This window comes from Lathyrus oleraceus, chromosome 5, assembly GCF_024323335.1.
Source record: "Lathyrus oleraceus cultivar Zhongwan6 chromosome 5, CAAS_Psat_ZW6_1.0, whole genome shotgun sequence".
NCBI lineage: Eukaryota > Viridiplantae > Streptophyta > Magnoliopsida > Fabales > Fabaceae > Lathyrus > Lathyrus oleraceus.
In genome coordinates this window covers 411,930,512-411,952,005 of record NC_066583.1, presented here as the reverse complement: position 1 = coordinate 411,952,005, position 21,494 = coordinate 411,930,512, and the positions used below count along the sequence as shown (strand labels likewise).

Sequence of the window (21,494 nt, the reverse complement as noted above, 5' to 3'; positions counted from 1 at the left end):
CACTGGCAATCATACGTTCGTAATAAAAGAACTCAGTGTCTTCAAGAAAATCTTCGTCATCTCCTTCTCTTCCAATGGTGGACCAATCTGGGCAGCAAGCTCTCTCCACCTCTGGGCATAATCTTTGAATGTCTCTTTATCTTTCTGAGACATAGACCTCAACTGGTCTCTATCAAGCGCCATATCCACGTTATATTTGTACTGCTTGACAAAGGCTTCACCCAAGTTAATGAAAGTACGGACACTTGCACTGTCTAAACCCATATACCATTTCAAAGTGGCACCAGTCAAATTATCTTGGAAGTAGTGAATCAGTAATTGATCATTATCAGTTTGAGTTGACATTTTTATGGCATACATCACAAGGTGGCTTAGTGGACTAGTATTTCCCTTATACTTTTCAAAGTCATGGGCCTTGAACTTCATCGGGATGTTCATATTAGGCACTAGGAAGAGCTCAGCAGCACTCTTCCCAAACAAATCCTTTCCTCTCAGAGTCTTCAACTCTTTATGCAACTCGAGGAACTGATCCTTCACCTCGTCTATTTTCTCATATACATTTGGGCCCTCAGATGGCTCATAATGGTAGATGGTGTCCTCGACACGAGGTAGAGTATGAACAATAGGAGGTGACACTGTCATGACCAGGCTAAATGTCGGCAGAGAAACAAAAGTGGGTGCATACCCTTCAGGCATGAAGTTTGGTGGCATTCCTCAAGGGAATCCAATAGGCATGGAAGGACCGAATTGGCTAGAAACTCATAAACAACATTCCTCTAGGGAGGAGTTGCAGGAGTTGGCAAAAACTGATTCTGCGCACCAAGAACAGACTCCATCATTGCAGTCAACCGTGCAATTTCATCCTTCAGCTTTCTATTCTCCTGCTCTAAGTGCTCCACAATCTTCGGTTGATTAGCGCGGGTGTTGTATCGATGAGTCAGCTTAGCCGAAGCATAGAAGAATAACCAGTAAGACATCTGGCAGAAGCGAACCTACTATGCAAATGATGCATGAAATGAAATGTTTTTATTTATTCCAAGGAACATACAATGTTCTATTTGAAAATATTAAATAATAACAATAGTAACAATTTGATTGACCATAAAATCTCTTTTTATTCACAAAATTTTGGAAGGATTACACTGAGTACAATTTCAGAAACCAAAATACAAATACAAGAGAAAAGGAAACTAATCATCCTAAGGACCCCTTAGCAACTGTGTCAGATGATCTAGCTGAGGGGCGTACCTCCTTCGGATTCGTCAAATCTCGGATTCAAAAGATGTCTTCATCTGAGCTTTTTCAAGGACAAGCTGATGAATAATCTTCTTCCAAGCACAAGAAGGATGAGGCATACTAGAGGAAGGTGGGTACCTTGGCTCTATCTGTCTCTTCACTGCTCGGTCTTCAAGAAGTTTAATAAGTGCGTCTTTGTCCTTTGACTCAAGATGCAACTCCTCATGCTTTCGGATTAAAGCATGGAACCGTTATTCCCACATATCTTTCTCTTGCTTCATCTTAGTGAGTGCGTCTTCTAATTCATCTACATATTGGTTAGGGAGAGTTTATGGCTCAGCCACAACCAAAGATATAGGTCTTTCACAGGCGTACGACATCTTCCGTTCTAAAGCTCTCTTCTTCACCCAAATAGTGTAAGCTTCCAAAGCTACACAGTTGCACGGACCAAGATCAAATCTTCCTTTCCTATGCACATTATGCCAAGCATGCACTATTCTCTACTTAGAATGTCGGGGATCTTTACCCTCTTGATAGAAAAGACCTTCTAACTGAGTATTATTCGGTTTATCTCTCAAGGGGAACCCAAGTTGACGACGAGCCAAAGTAGGGTTGTAGTTGATTCCTCCTTGTGTACCAATGAGAGGCACATTAGAGAATTCACCACAACTGTCAATAATATCCAAGCTACCCAATACAGAGTCATACCAAGCAATATCATCATTAGTGAGAGACAAAAGTCTCTAAGACCACCATAGACATTGTTTGTTCTCCAAAAAATCAGGTGTCTGAGGCAAGTGCGAAATAAACCACTTGTATAGAAGAGGAACACAACACACAATAGTCCCACCACCTTTAAAATTCCCTAAGTGCAAAGAGAAATACATGTCACCCAACAAAGTCGGAACAGGATTTCCATTCAAGAAGATTCTAATGGCGTTATCATCAACAAAATCGTCAATGTCAGGGAACAAGGCTAAGCCATAGATGAGCAACATAAATATAGCTTCAAAAGCGTCCACACTAGTAGCTTAAGCAAAGACAATAGCTTTTCCAATGAGGAACTTAGAAGTCAACCTTATAATTCCTCTTTTCTTCACCCAATGAGCATCAATCTCAGATTTCTTCAAATAAAGAGCTTCAAGTATGATATGAGATCTGGGAATCTCCTCCTATCTAATAAATGGTACCTTGTCAGAAACGGGTATTCCCAAGAGATAGGCATACTCCTTTAATGTAGGCACGAGCTGATAATCGGGAAAAGTGAAGCATCGGTAGAGAGGGTCATAAAACTGAACCAAAACACTCAGAAGTCCTTCAACTATATCAGTAGACAGCATAAACAAAATCTTCCAATGACGTTTCTTGAAGTCCAAGGGATCTAGTATAAAAGAATGACAACTTCCTTAGCTCTTTCAAATCGGAACATATGAAAAATATTTCTTAGTGTTCCTTCGTTCATAATCCATGGTCTGAAAATATTTGCAAATAAGACTTTAGTTCCTTGAAATTTATTTTTTTGTGATGAATTTTATGATGCACGGGTATGCATGAATGCAACAATCGTAAACAAGGGATCACACAGAAGGTAAACACAAACAAAGATCAAGGGATGGATCAAGTCATCATCAAGATCAATCATCCATTTTGGTGGATTATGGTTTTCACCTTATCAACACCCAAGTTCCATTGATATTGGTGAGACATGATCGGATCAACCAAGAATCAAAGGGTTTGTTTTGAGTCACGAGCATGGAGTCATGTTAAGAACCATCCCAAAGGAGCACACTAAGGATGAAACCTGTAGATCATGTTCTGAAATGTTCCCAAAGTCTTAATCCCATCTATCGGATATTATAGATTATGATGATTGACTTATCAACCCATAATATTCTCAAGAGAAACTCGTCTGAGTGTAATATCACGTAACAACTGTTATCAGGTCTACACCTGAACTGTCTCCGCACTATGTCCTAAATAGGCCAAGTTGGGTTAAATTTTCTACGGTCCTCAGCTTCTCGGACCCCAAATTATAGAAAGTAATGCCTAACCACAAATAACTTGTGTGACATTAGTAACTCCAAAAGGGTCTCCACTAAGTAGATGGATCTCAAGCCAACTTGTTAAGGACTACTCCACACAAGCTGAACATGACTATACCATCCTCCTATCTTAATTGCACTAAAGTTCGGGTTAGAACTTATCTCACCACTCAGAGATCACCAAGCACAACAGACAAATTATAACACACGAACAAGCATACAAGCATCAAATATACAAATATATACACATAAAAAAGTAGGCTAAACCCACTGAGGACTATTTTCCCTAGCAGAGTCACCACTTAATTTCTGTAGCGTTAAATTCATGACCATCAAGCTATGGATAAGCTTAACATCAATAAAACCAGAGTCGCCACCGCGCTTTTATTGTTTCCAAACAAAAAGGGAAAAATACGAACAAAACCCAAAGATAAGAAGTTTCCAAATCAAAACTAATAAAATTCCAGAGATTACAGTTAAGGGGGTTAGTTACACAGCGGGAAGGTGTTAGCACCTAAAGTGTCCTAGGTACACCTAGGGAGCCCTTTTTTATGTGTGCGTGTGTTTTTGGTATACATGATGTTTGATGAAATAGAGTGTGGGGATGAAAAAATAATTAATGGATTATATTCTTGTGTTTGACAAGACCTTCAGACTTGTGAGTGAATGGTTGAGTGTTCTCCAAAGAATGAATTAATCAATTAAAACTCAATACTAACATTTGACTAACCATTGACTAAATCTTGTTAGTATGGCTTTACTTTCAAGTCATTTACTATTATGCAATTTAAATTTCATTCATTTATCATCCATTGCGATTTACATTTCATATAACTTGTTTATGTTTAAGTCCATTTTCATTTTGCTCATTTGAGCCATATCTTGTGATTGTGTATATTTTTTTTTCTTTGATTTTGTTTATGGTCTTAGGACCTTAAAACACATAATAATAACAAAAACCCTAAAAAACATTTGGTGGATTGTTGGGACTTGATCTGAACTTTTGGACTTAGGATTAGGCAACATTCCCAATGCTAATGGACTTGGCCAATGCCAACATTTGAGACTAAGCTATCCTTGACAATTGACTTTCATCTGATGCAAGACTTTGGATCTCTTTGATTCATCTACTACTTTGTGTCTGTGCTTAATTGTTATTTTGTTATTGCCTAAATCTGATGTTTTGTTCTGAGTTAATCAAGGAATATTTCATATGATACATTGGAAGACAATGAAGACTGCTAGCTCTTGGAATTCTTGCTTGGTTATGGATTTCTTTATTTGATGCCCTGATCTTTATGATGTATGGATATTGCTTATTGATTATTGATTATTGCTTGATCAAAGTCCAAAGGAAAATGGATTTCTATATGACATTCTTGTCTGTTGGATTGCATCTCATTGGTCAGATCTTTTCAAACTCTTAACTTTTAATTTTTGCTTAGGATAGTCTCTTCATCTCCTTCCATTTCTTAAATTTCAAAATCTCTCCCTCCTTTCAAAACCTTTCTTTGATTGTGATTTCAAACTTAGACACTGTTTAACAATTAAAAAACTTTGGCCTTATGCCATTGAATTTTCAAACTTTTTCTTAAACCAAACTTGTAAATAAATTTAACCATATTTACTCAAATTTCAAAGGACAAAAATATTTAACAACCCCATTCAAGCGTTTACCCTTTTTGTGCCCATTTTACTAAAACTTTTGTTAAAATCAATTCTCAAGTCATTTGAAATTTTACGACGGACTACGATGTTTTGATCCCTCAGTTTTATGTTGCTACGTAGGTACAAGACCTGAAGGTCTTGTCAAACACAAAAATATAATCAATGAATTCTTTTCGCATCCCCACGCTCTATTTTATAAGACATCATTTACACCAAAAACACATGCACACACAAAAAATGGCTTCCTAGGAGTACCTAAGACACTTTGGATGCTAACACCTTCCCTATGTGTAACCAACCCCCTTACCTGTAATCTCTAGCATTTTATTAGTTTTGATTTGAAAACATCTTATCTTTGGGTTTCGTTCGTACTTCTCCCTTTTCCTTTGGAAACAATAAAAGTGTGGTGGCGACTCTGGTTTTATTGATGTTAAGCTTGTCTATTGCCTTATGGTCATGAATTTATCGCTACAGAAACTAAGTGGCAACTCTGTTGGGGAGTAGTCCTCAGTGGGTTTAGCCTACTTTTTTATGTGTATATATTTGTATATTTGATGTTTGTATATTGTTTGTGTGATATAATATGTCTGTTATGATTGGTGATCTTTGAGTGGTGAGATAAGTTCTAACCCTAACTTGAGTGCAATTAAGATTGGAGGATGGTATAGTCATGTTCAACTTGTATGGAGTATTCCTTAACAAGTTGGCTTGTGTAAGACCCTAATTTTGACCATAAGATCCCTCATGGCATCATATCATTGCTCATTGCATTGCCTCAAGGATCATAGCATGTGTGGCTCCTTACCCCTGGGTTGGGACTTGTGTGAGTGGTTTGAGACCACCAAGCATGCTTTTATTGTATATTATTTCTTTTCTTATTTTGTTTACTAACCAAAAGCACAAAAATGTGTCACTAACCTTTTTTGTTTTGAAGCTCAAGTGATCACATGTGCCCTTGCTTCTAGGAGGCTCATATGCTCATTGAAATGGCTAAATGAAAATGAAAGCAAGCATGACAATGGTTCCCAAAGCTCTCAATCGTCATATATGTCCCCCAAGTATCTAAATTTGCCAATTTGATCAAGATAAACCAAAGGGCTTGAGGATTGTTTCCCAAGGAAACCTTAATTCAACTGTGCCTTGCTCATGAAGCAACCTCAACCTATAATCCAATTCAATCAAGGGAATTTCTTTCATTAATTATTTTATACATATATAATCCTATGTGAGTATCCTAAATCATTCATTCATTAAGATTTAAAGTTGGGACTTGAGAAGTTGACCAGTCAAGTCATCTGACTAAACTGAGGATCGCTGAGACCTAACTTTTGATTTGTTTGTCAAATGAAGATGACCCTAAGAGAAAACATGTTCTTAAGAACCACATGAACAACGTTCATGTTCATCACAAATTCATTTGAAACTTGTAAGGTCATCATTCATTTCAAAACATTATAGGTCATTTTGATTGAAACCCTGATTTTGGGTCAACTTCCCTAGGTCCTAACTTCCTCATTTTTTATGATTTTGAGGTTAGAACAATTGCATTGGAAATATTAAGATGTCTCCTTCAAATGTTATGTTGGACAAAATTTCATAATCCTAAAAGAAACACATGTGATAATACAAAACATTATAGGTCACTTTGGACCAAAACCATTGAATTTTGAAAATGTCCAACTTCAAGTGCCCATAACTTTCTCATCGAAAATTCAACTGATGCAAAACTTAAGTCTAAATTTATCATCTTGAAAAGATATATAACTTTGATCTTGGAGGTTTTTCTATTTGAGACTTGCATCATTGAAACAGTAGGGCTAGAAGTTAGTCACTTTTGGCAAAAAGTTTCAAAGAGGACTTATACATGTTTTGTACCTCAAACTTCAAGGCCAAATTTCACATATTTCTAAACTCCAAATGGATTTTTGCCCAACATAGCTTTTGTTCCTTATGTCAAGAACTTTCCAACCATTACTCACATGCATATGTTTGGATTTTCTATGTGGGACTTTCGAAGAGGTGAACATTCATGACTAATTATGCAATTCACATTGAATCTTCATGCACAAGCTAACAGCAGATCATTTGCACGTCCATTTCAACTTCAAATGATATCAAATTGTGATTACACTCAAGTTTGGGCCTCATATGCGCCTGTACAAGCCCATGCATGGAGGACCCAAGGCTTCATGCACACGAGTTTTACCTTGCCTTGGCATCAAGCTCAACTATAAATAAAACCCTCTCCTCATTCAAATATCAACCTTAAGGAAACCTGAAGCTCTGCTGAAATCAAAACCCAACCATACGCAAAGGAATTCTGATTTTTATTTCTCAATTTCAAATTTGAATTTCAATTTCCTTGGTTGATCTTCAAGTTTCAATTCCTAAGCCTTGCGTCCTCATCATCTCCTGATCAAATTGGAAGCAAGAGTTTAAGTAGATCGTGCTGCACAAAGCTGCTCTTCAAAGGTAGATCACTCAACTGTTTTGATCTGAATCTCATTATACAATGTGAATTGCTTGTGTTCAAACTGTTTTCTGAAGTCCTCGAGCAAGAGGCAGGCCAATGGTGGTCTTGATTTTGTGTTTTGAAGCATTTCAGTTTGCACACCTTGAATTTCAAGCTCAGATTTCTCACTTCATAGATATCTTAAGGACAATCCAAGGTTATAGGGGTGATGTACATCACCCCAACTTCATTTTGGTACCTGGCTCGTGTGTTTTGGTTAAGGTTGAAAAACCTGCAACTGGTGGCCGGAATTGGTTGGTCCACCGGAGAATATGGTGGTTTCCACCACCATCCTCACGTGGTTGAAATTAGGCCCTTGGATGAGGCTCACACGTTCTAATCTCAGCCATGCATTCTATTAACTTATTTTAATACACTTTGTGATGCGCTTGACTAATGACTATGGTATGCCAGCGCCTCTGGACCGCTTGATGTGTCCATGTCATTTAATGAACTAGATCCAGCGCTCCTGGTTTTTTGGCATTTTCTATTTTCTGTTTTATTTTCTTTTAATTCCATTTATTTTCAAAAATTCATAACTATTTTATTTGAAGTCATAAATATATGAGACCAATGGCAAAAATTTCCTTGAAAAATCTAGTTACATAATCTGATTTTTAATTATTTTTGTGACTTCATTTAATATTTTTTGTGAAATACTTTGTGTAGCGCGGTATTCGTTACCATTAGAGATATTGACTAAATCCAAGGTAAATCATACAAGTCGCGTCGCCATCGCACTTCTATTTATCCAAAGTAATGGTTAGAAAGCGAACAAAAACCTAAAAGTTTTATCGAATCAAAAACTAGTAAAAATGTCAGAGATCTGGGTAAGGGGGTTGGTTATGCAATGCGAAGGTGTTAGGCACCCAAAGCATCCTAGGTACTCCTAGGGAGCCCTTTTCACATTTGTTGCAAAGGTTGTTATTTTTTTTTTGAAAATTTATTTATGCAAACATGATTGAAGGGATAAGAAAAGCGTGTATGTTTATCTAATGTACTACTTACTAAAAGAAGGGTCAACAGAAAATGACTCGAACGGACGTCGCATCCACTGCATACGTATCTCATCTGAATCTGAGAATCAGAGTCTTCGTAGCTCGGCTACCTATGGGGTAAAGAGGAGTGTGCTCGCTAAGACATCGCGTCTTATGCCTACGTATCTCATTTGGGATGAAAATCAGAGCAAAACGTAGTTCGACCACCTATGGGGTAAGGGTTGTGTTTTGGGGTGAACGACGTTACTACGCAATCTACCGGATGCTCGACCTTTGGAGACTTGCTCGCCTGTAGTAGAAGGAGATAACGTGTTCTTAGGAGAAGAAAAATCAATGAGTTTGGGGTGTTTAGGGATGCTCATGCAAAAAGACAGTCCTAGATGAAGGAACCGCGCTACCTTAAATGACATGCCACGAGAGGCTATACGAAACCTAAGAAATCGGTAACATGCGGGAAAAGTAAAGGGATCTAGAGATCTACCGTACTGATAAAGATTCGAAGTAACAGCAATTCGATAAATAAGAAACCCAAAGACTCTTCCAAGCTAAACACCATCAAAGAAAGTGAGTCAGTACAGGTAATCGGAATAAACCTCCAGGTGGTATCCCACAAATAAAGTGGAACACCAGGCAAGCCATCTCTACAAGAGTCATATGAGCCCTCACAAAACAAAACTCAACAAACAGGTTAGAGAAACAAGATAGGGTAATCAAGAGTTTCCCCCAAATCAAAATGTAACCACATGAATCATGCCATTAAAATTCACAAAAAGCTCACCAAAAGCAACCAAGGGTAGGAGGCCTAAACCTCTTGTCAAACACATGCATCAAAAGGGTATCAAATTCACCTATAATACCTCATACATTCAGAGCATTCAAATTAAAAGCAAAAAGTAATGGGAATAAGGCAAACCTGATTGGAGAGATCGAATGAAATTGAATTTCCCGGTTGGGTTTGCAAAGCAATCTGAGGGTTTATATGAGATGGAATTGGTTCTTTGCAGATGAGTTCCCTTCAGTCTCTGGAGGTTGCTCTGAACTCTGTTAGCTCTTCTCTCACTATCTTTTTCCTGCCAGGGTAATAGGAATAGAATTGCGTTTTGTTTCACTGAAATTCTGAATTTATAACCTGATTTTTGTGGACCTGTGGGCTGAAATGAGAGAGGCCCAAGTCCAAAAATTTTCTGTTATATTTTATTTATTTATTTATTTATTTATTATTATTATTATTATTATTATTATTTATTTTATTTTTTTTTATTTTTTTTAAACACGTGGGCTTCGCCTAGTGAGCATGACAGTTCAAGAAATTCCTCTGAGCGTAGGTGATTCTGGTGGCTTTTCTTGGGACTCGCTAAGCGACCCATTCTGCTCGCCTAGCGAGCATGACAGCTCATGAACAAACTTTTGCTCCTTCAAGATTAACGTTTTGACTGACGAATAGACCCCATTTGAACCTGTTGGAAGTATCTCAAGCCATTCCCTTGTGTTGACTGATCATCTAAATAGGACCCACAAAGTGTCTTGGATGATACTCAAGCTTCAAACAAAAGATGTTAGTGACATATTTTTGTGCTTTTGGTTAGTAAACAAAAGTAAGAGAAACAATGATGTATAATTCAAGCATGCTTGGTGATCTCAAACCAATCACAAGGAGTCCCACCCAAAGGCAAAGGGAACCAAGATGCTAAAGATCCTTGAGGCAATGCAATTGCAATGTTATGATGCCATGAGGGATCTTAGGGTCAAAATTGGGGTCTTACAGATGCCCCTATTTAAGGTCATTCTAGCCGGAGAAGTGAAGGTTAAAATCTTTGTCTCGACGGGGTAGAATGGGCTTAAATAATAACAAAGAGACGAATTTTGGTCCCTAAGAGACCTCATGATGCAAATGTAGGTATGAAAAGTGGTAGCACTCTGTGGAGATATGTGCCCACAAAAGCAAAGAAATCAGAAGCCACTGATAATCCATATGAGCAATTCACTCCATGGGACCAAGACCCTAGGGACTCTCCTGGGGATAGAAAAGGGATAAAAATGCGCGAGCAGGTCACGACTCAAAGCGTGAGGAACAAAATTTCAAAGGGAAAAGATCCAATGGAAAGACTCGAGCTGACTCGAAGATGCATGTATTGGGGAATATGCCAATACAGCAAAAAACTATCCACAGCGGATACCTCGGATAAAATCCGGATGAAAACAATCCACTAAGGGACTTCGCTGGGGATGTCCACAAGGACACTCCTGGGGAAGCAGCGGGACGAGGTATTACCGGTTACTGGGTAATAGGCTCAAGGAGACATGTGATCTGAACGCCAGGTATGAGGGTGAGAGATACAACATGCTCAAGAAGAGATGAATATCCAAGACCGGTATAAGGGTGAGAGATATCAAAACTTCAAAACGTCTGAGGAAAACCTAAAAGGTATACTCCAACTCAAGGATTCTAACTCCACAGCGGACAAAAAGTCATAATAGGGAGCAGAGAGGAAGGAACACCAGGGATACCGGTTACTGGGTATATAATAGGTGACCAACCAAGGCGTGAATTGGGGAATATTCCTAAAACACTCATCATCCAAAAAGAGGGCTAAAAGCAAACTCGATTACAGGATGGATATTCGACTCAACAAAGGGGATACGAATCTTACTCAACTAGGGAAGAACAAAAGGCTTCAGACCCGAGAGTGCATGAGATATACTATCTATTACCGTCAGAACGTAGATAATATACTCGCATGGACGATTATCCACAACCGGTTACTGGGTTAATAAAGGATAAATCGACTGAAGAGAAAAGGCATTGGGATACCGAAACTAGGTATATAATGATGACCAAATCAGGGGAGAAACAATCGTTACCAACAACAACAAGGTAGACGAGAGATGACCCGCTGGGGATAAATTTCGTAATCAGGGCAATTATCCAAGCAGGTGAGGGGATATCATCACCGAATATTGGATGAAGATAACTGTCACCAATTAAAGATGAGCAAAAATAGTTACTCTGCAAAAAGGGAAGAAATAGGGTTTACAACTATCGGTATGAGGGTAGAGAAACACAGACCCCGCCGGGGATAATAATTACTAATTATTGAGCAATTATTCATTTACCACGGGGAAACAGGAAAAGAGTCTCAAGAGACCGATCTAGGATCAAACTAGATAGGCACACCAAATCAAGACTTGTCCCGGTGAGGATATAACTCAATGGGGAAAACCATCCCAGTATATGTGTTGGGAAGGAAAAAAAACAATCAACATCCATGAGGATATAACCCGGTGGGGAATATGGAAGAAAGGATAGACGCTTTCTGCCTATGGAGCTGACTCTATATGGAGAGATCAGACACACACGTCTGCTTGGGGAAGTATATCACCAAATAGCAGGAGACAGCGAACAACGATATATGGCAAAGAATGCAACATGAATATCTGAATGTTATAATTATGCATGTATATGCGTGGTTTATGTATGATGTATGCTGATAAAACAGACATATCTAACACAACCAGGTCCAGGAATCAACCACCCGGTACTACATCTCAAGAGAGAAAGCCAAGTTTTCCGGGGAGTATCCAATCTGCTGGGGATCAGAGATACCAGGAAGCAAAGAACTCTCCAAGGGATGAATCATCAATCATTCCAGCTGGGGACGACAGTTATCATAAACAAGGTCCACCACACCAACAACTCTACTGGGGAATCTATCCGAGGAGATAAAGGATTTATCGGGATCAACCACCAAATACCGCTCTTGCCCAAAGAGATCTAAGCTGCTGAGGAAGAAAGCTTGCTACTCTGCTGAAGGGAAGAGAGGTGACTCTCGACAAGCAATCCACTTGGTAGGATAAACCACAAAAGGTTCCGGAGGGAGGAGATACAGTCATGCCAGGAATATGGACAAAAATCTTACCTTGTTGGGGATCGTACCACCCTTGGGAGAGCACTGAGGATCTCCTAAGTATCCTTTCGTCATTGTGAATATTCACTTTGTTTAAAAACAAATTATAAAAAATTTGATCGTTTAAAACAATGATATTTTCTTAATCAAAACATGCAAAACATTTGTTGAATAGAAACAAATAAGAGTGCCAATAATTGGATAAAAGGCTCAAATTTATTTGATAGAATGGTAGTCTGCGAATGGCAAGACTCCATAGATCTTTACAAATTTGAAATTGGTGATATATATTGGAAAAGGGCTACATTGAACATAATGACCATTTCTCCACCAATTCTGAATCCGATGTATTTGAAGCTTTGGCTGATAATGAGCAAGGATCTCTGACGGACGACAGTTGTAGAACAAAGTCTTGTCAGGATGCAGTTACTTGCCAAATCCCTAATTTTTGCCTAGATTTCCCCAAGATGAGGTACTCAATGTAGCGGGATACATATATCATTTTTCATGTCTCTAACTTTTGCCTGGATCGCCCTTTCGGGTTTTCAATCCACCGAGACGCTCATTTTTGCCTAAGCCGCCCTTTCGGGTTTTCAACTTAGCGAGCTATTTATTTTTTATTTTTTTAGGTGAAGTATTTCTTGACTGCATCTGAATTCACAGGACGAGTGAAATCCTCCCCATCCATAGTTGTAAGTATCAAAGCACCGCCTGAAAAGGCTCTCTTAATAACATACGGACCCTCATAGTTCGGAGTCCACTTTACCCTGGAATCGGGCGCGAAAGACAAAACTTTCTTGAGCACAAGGTCACCTTCTCGGAACACACGAGGCTTGACCTTCTAATCAAAAGCTTTCTTCATCCTCTGCTGATGTAACTGACCGTGGTACATGGTAGTCAATCTCTTTTCTTCTATCAAGTTCAGCTGGTCATAACGACTCTGAACCCATTCAGCATCAGTCAACTTGGCCTCCATCAATACTCTCATTGATGGGATCTCCACCTCTACTGGGAGTACCGCCTCTATGCCATAAACAAGAGAGAAAGGGGTTACCCCTGTTGAAGTGCGGACAGATGTATGATAGCCATGGAAAGCGAATGGCAACATCTCATGCCAATCTTTGTACGTAACAACCATCTTCTGGATAATTTTCTTGATATTCTTGTTAGCAGCTTCAACAGCCCCATTCATCTTGGGTCTGTACGGAGAAGAATTATGGTGTGCAATCTTGAATTCACTACACAGCTCTTTCATCATCTTGTTATTCAAGTTAGATCCATTATCAGTAATGATCTTATCTGGAACACCATATCGGCATATGAGTTGATTCTTGATAAATTTCACGACCACCTGCCTGGTCACATTTGCATACGACGCCGCTTCAACCCACTTGGTGAAGTAATCAATTGCTACGAGAATAAATTTGTGTCCATTAGACGGTTTCGGCTCTATCACGCCAATCATGTCAATTCCCCACATGGAGAAAGACCATGGTGATGAGATCATATTCAAAAGTGTCGGGGGAATATGAATCTTATCAGCATAAATCTGACACTTGTGGCATTTCTTCACAAATTTGCAGCAGTCAGACTCCATTGTCAGCCAATAGTAGCCTGCTCTCAACATCTTTCTATCCATGGCATGTCCATTGGAATGAGTACCAAATGAACCCTCATGGACCTCAGTCATCAACAGGTCTGCTTCGTGTCTATCCACGCATCTGAGCAGGACCATGTCAAAATTTCTTTTGTAAAGCACTTCGCCATTGGGGTAGAAACTGCCTGACAATCTCCTCAAAGTCTTCCTATCTTTTACAAATGCCCCAGGCGGGTAAATCTGGCTCTGAAGGAAACACTTGATATCATAATACCACGGCTTATCATTTTTTACTTCTTCTACTGCAAATACATGAGCTGGTCTGTCCAAGCGCATCACGGTGATATTGGGGACTTCATTCCACAATTTAACCACAATCATTGAAGCAAGAGTAGCAAGAGCATCTGCCATTCGATTCTCATCTCGAGAAATATGATGGAAGTCAACCTCAGTAAAGAACGTTGAAATCCTCCTCGCATAATCTCTGTATGGAATGAGGCCAGGCTGATTCATTTCCCATTCACCCTTAATCTGATTAACAACGAGGGCCGAATCACCATATACATCAAGATGCTTGATCCTTAGATCAATACATTCCTCCAATCCCATAATACAGGCCTCATACTCAGCCATATTATTCGTGCATTTAAAAGTTAGCCTTGCTGTAAAAGGAATATGCGCACCTTGAGGAGTAATAATCACGGCCCCAATACCATTTCCATACTGATTTACAGCGCCATCAAACACCATACTCCATCTGGATCCAGGCTCTGGCCCTTCATCAATGTAGGCTCATCGCAATCTTTCACTTTCAAATACAAAATTTCCTCATCCGGGAAGTCATACTGAACTGACTGATAATCTTCAATAGGCTGATGTGCCAAATGGTCAGCCAAGATACTACCTTTAATAGCCTTCTGAGCTCGATACTCAATATCATACTCAGATAACAACATCTGCCAACGGGCAATTCTCCCTATTAAAGCAGGCTTCTCGAAGATGTACTTGATTGGATCCATTCTAGATATCAACCAAGTCGTATGATTTATCATATACTGGCGTAAGCGCTTAGAAGCCCAAGCCAAAGCACAACATGTCTTTTCAAGCATTGAGTATCGAGACTCACAATCAGTGAACTTCTTACTCAGGTAGTAAATAGCATACTCCTTCTTCCCCGATTTGTCTTGCTGACCAAGGACACAACCCATCGAGTCTTCAAGAACAGTCAGATACATGATCAAAGGTCTTCCCTCTACAGGCGGAGACAGAATCAGAGGCTTAGACAGATATTCTTTAATACTGTCGAAAGTTTTCTGGCAATCCTCGGTCCAATCATGGGACTGATCTTTCCGGAGGAGCTTGAATATAGGCGCACATGTGGCAGTCATGGGGGATATGAATCTGGAGATATTATTCAAGCGACCAAGAAAACCTCGGACTTGCTTCTCAGTTTTGGGCGCAGGCATCTCATGTATTGCTTTGACCTTTGCAGGATCAACCTCAATACCTCTTTCACTAACAATGAAGCCCAATAACTTGCCAGAACGGACTCCAAATGTAAACTTGTTGGCATTCAGACGAAGCTTATATTTCCTCAAATGCTGGAAAAGCTTCAACAAATGCTCTACATGTTCAACTTCCGTTCTTGACTTAGCAATCATATCGTCAACATATACCTCAATCTCCTTGTGCATCATATCATGAAACAAGGTGGTCATAGCTCGTTGATACGTAGCTCCGGCGTTCTTCAAACCGAAGGGATCACTCGATAACAGAATTCCTCTAAGTGTAGGTGATTCTGGTGGCTTTTCTTGGGACTCACTAAGCGACCCATTCTGCTCGCCTAGCGAGCGTGACAGCTCATGAACAAACTTTTGCTCCTTCAAGATTAACGTTTTGACTGACGAATAGACCCCATTTGAACCTGTTGGAAGTATCTCAAGCCATTCCCTTGGGTTGACTGATCATCTAAATAGAACCCACAAAGTTTCTTGGATGATACTCAAGCTTCAAACAAAAGATGTTAGTGACACATTTTTGTGCTTTTGGTTAGTAAACAAAAGTAAGAGAAACAATGATGTATAATTCAAGCATGCTTGGTGATCTCAAACCAATCACAAGGAGTCCCACCCAAAGGCAAAGGGAACCAAGATGCTAAAGATCCTTGAGGCAATGCAAATGCAATGTTATGATGCCATGAGGGATCTTAGGGTCAAAATTGGGGTCTTACACTTTGTTTTTAATAGTTTTTAATTCATTTTAAATACTTTTTGATATCCAAAAATTCCAAAAAATAATTTCTTAGCACATATGGATCATGATAAGTCTATGAAAAATATTCTCATCAATTTCTTAATTGATTTGAGATTTATTTGAGATTTTAATTCCTTTGTGTTATATTTTATTGTTTTTAATTGATTTTAAATAGTTTATGTTTTAAAAAATTATTGAGAAAATTTGTCAAACCTTGTTTGACCATGTTAGACCTATGATTATTCAATTAGACTTGTTGAAGTTGATTTGAATTGAATTTGAGGTTTGACCATATTTTGTTCATTTTATTTTATGTTTTATTTTAATTCCAAAAATACCAAAAATTTTATTTGACTTTGTTGACTTCTAATCTTCATTTCTCTTTTGTTTTACATTTGTTGATGATGACTTGATTTTATTTTGGTCAATTGTATTTGATGTTTGATTCTCCTTTTGTTCTTTCTATTTCATTTCATCTTCATCTCCTTTCTTTTTTTCTTTTGGCCAATGAGTTAATGATTTGTGGTTAGTCTTGACATATGAGAGGCTTAACCTTCTTTGATCCAAATCAAACTCAACTTGATCAAAGATCAAGTGAGTTGCTTTGTGTCCAAGATAGGTTGCTTCTTGGTCAAGCAAAAAACCTAAAGTCCATACAAGGCTTGCCTTCTTTGCTTTCGGCATGGCAAGTTGTAGGAGCTTAGCTTACTAGTCATGATCTCTAACTCGTGTTTATTTGCCTATAGTTTTATTGACCGGCCTCAGATAGGTGTGACTACTACATTAGTCCACTTACGATTGCTTAACATAGCGCTAAATTGTCTTATGATACACTAACATTAACTACTAATTACTAACTTTAATTCAAGCATTTAATTTTTTGCAATTTACTTTAATGCAATTTATTTCTTGCTCATTTATTCATATTGCCTTTTCACTTTGCTCATTTGAGCTCATATTTTATGTTTATGTCATTTTTCTTTTGCTCATTTGAGCTCATTATTGTATATAAATATATTGTTTCTTTGTGTTTGTTTTGTCTTTGTTCGTGTGAATCCAATGCAAAAAGGAGAAAGGACTTAGAATTGGGACCTTACCTATGCTAAAAGGAGTTCAAGATCAACTAGGCCTCATGCCTTTAGAATGCTAAACTTGTTGAAGAGCAACTAGGTCTCATGCATTTAGAATGCTAAACTTGTTGAAGAGCAACTAGGCCTCATGCCTTTAGAATGCTAAATCTTAAAGTTGACTTTAAAGGACCCCTAATATAAACTCACTCTTTGTCCATTTCTCTTATTGTGTTGTGAACGTTTTGATGTTTGTTCTTATGTGATAAGGTTTCCATCTTGAGATAGTAAGAAGGACCATTGTCATGAATAGCCAAGATAAGAGAGACAAGACAAATGGAGATCCTAGGAGCTTGAATATAATATTTGTTTTGATTGCTTGTTGCTTGCTAAGTCCAAAGGAAATGAGCATCTTGAATCATCTTTATGATCTCAAGAAAAGGAACTCCAAGGGTTTTATCTCTTCTCTCATCTTTGCATGTTTAGGACTAGCCCTTCTCTTCTTCTCTCCACTCTAACCCAAGCCAAACTCATTTTGTGCAAACTTTGACATTGTTTTCAAACTAGAAACCTAGGCCTTATGCCTTTGATTTTGCAAACTCTTTTCATTAATACTTATTGTGAATAAATCTTAAGTCAACTTTGACCTTATTTTGTGAACACTCCTAACTTGTATATACAACTCACTTCAAGTTATTTTTGTGGTTTTAATGGCCATCTCTGCTAAAACTTTTCATAAACATTAGTCATTAGGTTTGAGTTGTCATAGTGGTTGATGTAAACCTCACCTTATCCTTAGTGATTGGACTAATCAAGAGAAGTGAATTCAATGTTGTAGAGCAGCAGCTTTAGACGTCGTCAAACATTTTTGTGTTATCATTGCTAATGAATTCTGAAGCGCACAAAGAAGCGTTATAGAAAGTGTTGGAACAAACCTATGTTGAGCATGATGTTACTGTGATCAGCTTGACCATATTGTTGCCAACATCACTTCTCATAACTATTTGAGTTTTGTGATGAAGAACTTCCTGAGGAAGGCAGGAATCACAATTTGGCACTTCACATTTTAATGAATTGCAAGGAGGACTCTTTGTCCAATGTATTGGTTGATATTGGTTCGTCGTTGAATGTTTTACCAAAATCAACTTTGTCAAGACTCTCTTACCAAGGCACCCCGATGAGGTATAGTGGCGTAGTTTGTCAGAGCGCTCGACGGTTCTCGTAAAACTGTCATTAGAGAAGTGGACCTTCCATTGAAGATATGTCCGAGTGATTTCCAAATTACTTTCCAAGTAATGGATATCCATCCGACCTATAGCTGCTTATTGGGGAGGCCATGAAGTTGGAGCTGTGACGTCTACTCTACACCAAAAGCTGAAATTTGTGAAGAATGGAAAGCTTGACGTTGTTGGTGGAGAGAAGGCATTATTGGTTAGCCATTTGTCATCTTTCACGTATGTTGATTCTAAGGAGGAGTTAAATAAAATTGGGCAACCCATGTCTTCTTTAAAAGACGCACAAGAGGCTATTCAGGCTGACAATATTGACAAGTGGGGTCATGTTGTGGAGATCACCGAGAACAAGAACATAGTCGAGCTAGGATTTCAACCAGGTCCATTCAGCGCCAAAGCCAAAGTTATGCAACGAATTTTCCATAGTGGAGGGTTCATTCATTGGAATGAGCAACACTCAGCTGCCATTATTGAAGATAGTGGTGATGAAGGCGAAGCTTGCGTTAACTTTGTGACACTGGTAGCTGACTAATTTCTGCTAGAGAAGGAAGCCAGTTCGACTAAGGAACTTGTCAGAGCATCCTCGACAGGATGGTGGACACGTCTATAGGTCGACATTTACAAGCCTCAGTCGAGTTCTAAGTGCTTGAATGGTGAAGGCAGTCGTGGGGAATCAAAGAACATGGGTAGTTCTAACCTCCAGAAGGGTACTTTCAATTAGTATTTAAGCCAATGTTAGAGGAGATTCTAGGGTTGGCATTTTGAACATTTGTAGTAGGAGTAAAACTGGAAGTACCAAAGCGTTTATGAGAAAAGAGTCAATCTCCTCACAAAATGTACTTTGCCTCTATTTTACATTTATAAGTCATTTAATCTTACCAAATTTACCTCTGTTTCTTGCTTTACCATTTATACGTTCCCTTTTTGCCTTAATTTTATCATGCTCATAACTCATCAAGAGTTACGTTTACACGTTTTAAGCCTTTCAAAGGCATTGTCTACCAAAACACCATACGGTCAAACACTAAGTCCAGGACTTTGTAGTCGGTCCTGCAAGTAACCCTCTTATAGGAAGGCTAGAGATTGTTGATGAACCAACAAATTGGCACACATGTTGGGACATCGATAGTGTTAAGTGTATGTGATTGCGCAGTGGAAAAATGACATCTCCTAGACCCCACGAAGAAGCATCTTTGGCAGGAGACGCGTTGATGCCCCAAGCTGCCGATATCGACTCTAGCATGGCATCAACGATTTTGATAGCATTTTTAGGGCCAATTCTGACGTCGTGTCATCCATAAACATCGACAACAACAACCATGGGAACTATTGGGCAATATATGCCCAGTTTCGTAGTCCTCATGCACCGAACATTGGGAATGCCGACTGAGTTTATGGCAAATATGCATAACCTCGATTCGACTTACATCAATACCTCGTCATTACGGTTACCTTGCTACCAGGGGTTAGGAACTTTGGCAACCCTATTTAGCCGACCCCCAGGTTTCGGATTGACGTCTCAGTCAGTCCCAACTTTTACGTAAAGTTTTTTTCGTCATTATGAGACAACAGATGGACGAGAGTAACCATGAAATGGTACACATGATAACTCAGTAAATGGGTACCATATTAAGGTCATTGATCCAGGATTTGATGTAGAGTTACCAATAATTGGCAATCCAAATGACAAGGATTGGACACTTTTGGGGAGACCCAAGGGCTCAGGTCCATCGCAATCCTACTCCTCCTCCTCGACCGGAAACACCGGCTCGACAAGAGGAGATGACGAATGATATTGTCGAACAGGAATATCAGGAATTCGAACAAATCCCAAGGGTGGCACGAAGGCCCACCGTGGTAATGGTTAACCGTAACCAGGATCCTGACCAGGTGGTTCAACAAGTTCGACACGATGCAGCCATGGGGGAACAAAACCAAGAGGCTATCCTCGAACAGATCATAGTGCAAAATGGAGTAAGCCCTTGCCTACAACGGCCGACTTACTCTTCACCTCTACCAGATTTTGTCCTACAGACAGAATTGCCATGGGGGTGGAAAGTCCTGAAATTTGCCAAGTTCGTTGGGGATACTGAAGAATCCATCGTCGAACACGTGGCCATGTACCAGAACGAGGTTGGCGACATAGTGAACAATGAGGACTTGAACTTAAAATACTTCCCAAGTTCTCTTACAAAAACGTGTTTACATGGTTCATAACGCTACCTCCAAAGTCGATCCAAACGTGGACACAGTTAGAGAGAATGTTCCATGAACAATTTTAAATGGACAATAAAAAATTAGCCTCAAAGAACTAGATAGCGTTAAGCGAACGGTTGCTGAGTCAGTTGATCAATATCTAAACAGGTTTAGACTGCTGAAGGCACGATGCTTTACTCAAGTCCCTAAACACGAACTAGTCGACATAGCGGCTGAGAGTCTAGATTATTCTATAAGGAAAAAGATGGATACTCAGTATGTTAGAGATATGGCCCAATTGGCTAATAGGGTTTGACGTATCGAACGCTTGAAAGCTGAGAAGTCCAAGGCGGGCCGATATCATAAGAAAGAAAAAATGTCCTACATCGCAGTCGATGGAGTTTATTCCGACGATGAAGATATAGTCGACAGGAGCGAGGTTAATGTGGCAAAAGTTAAGCTCAGACCTCCGTATGCATGTAAGGTTTAAAAGCCCTCGAATGTGGAAAACCCTGTCGAACCAGAAAAAACAAGAAAATAGGTATCTAAGACTTATACGTTCAACGTGTCTAAGTGCGACGAAATCTTTGATCTGTTAGTAAAAGATGGTCAGATTATCATCCCTCAGGGTTTAAAAGACCCTCCCCTAGAAAAAAAATAAGAAAAGGGGATTCTATAAATGTCATAATTTCCTTGGTCAGAAAACTCACCAATGTGTTCTTTTTAGGGATTTGGTGCAAAAAGCTCTGAAAGAAGGAAGGCTCCAATTTGGAGAAAGGCAAAAAATG

General features: G+C 39.1%; 1 protein-coding gene across 1 annotated transcript; it reads left to right on the top strand.

Annotated features, from left to right (window-relative positions):
* Nucleotides 1–20,193: 20,193 nt before the first annotated feature.
* LOC127081087 (uncharacterized) lies at nucleotides 20,194–21,022 on the top strand. The gene is made up of 2 exons (XM_051021373.1): nucleotides 20,194–20,708; nucleotides 20,812–21,022. The coding sequence occupies exons 1-2, from the start codon at nucleotides 20,194–20,196 to the stop codon at nucleotides 21,020–21,022; spliced, it is 726 nt and encodes a 241-aa protein (XP_050877330.1).
* The last annotated feature ends 472 nt before the right edge of the window (nucleotides 21,023–21,494 follow it).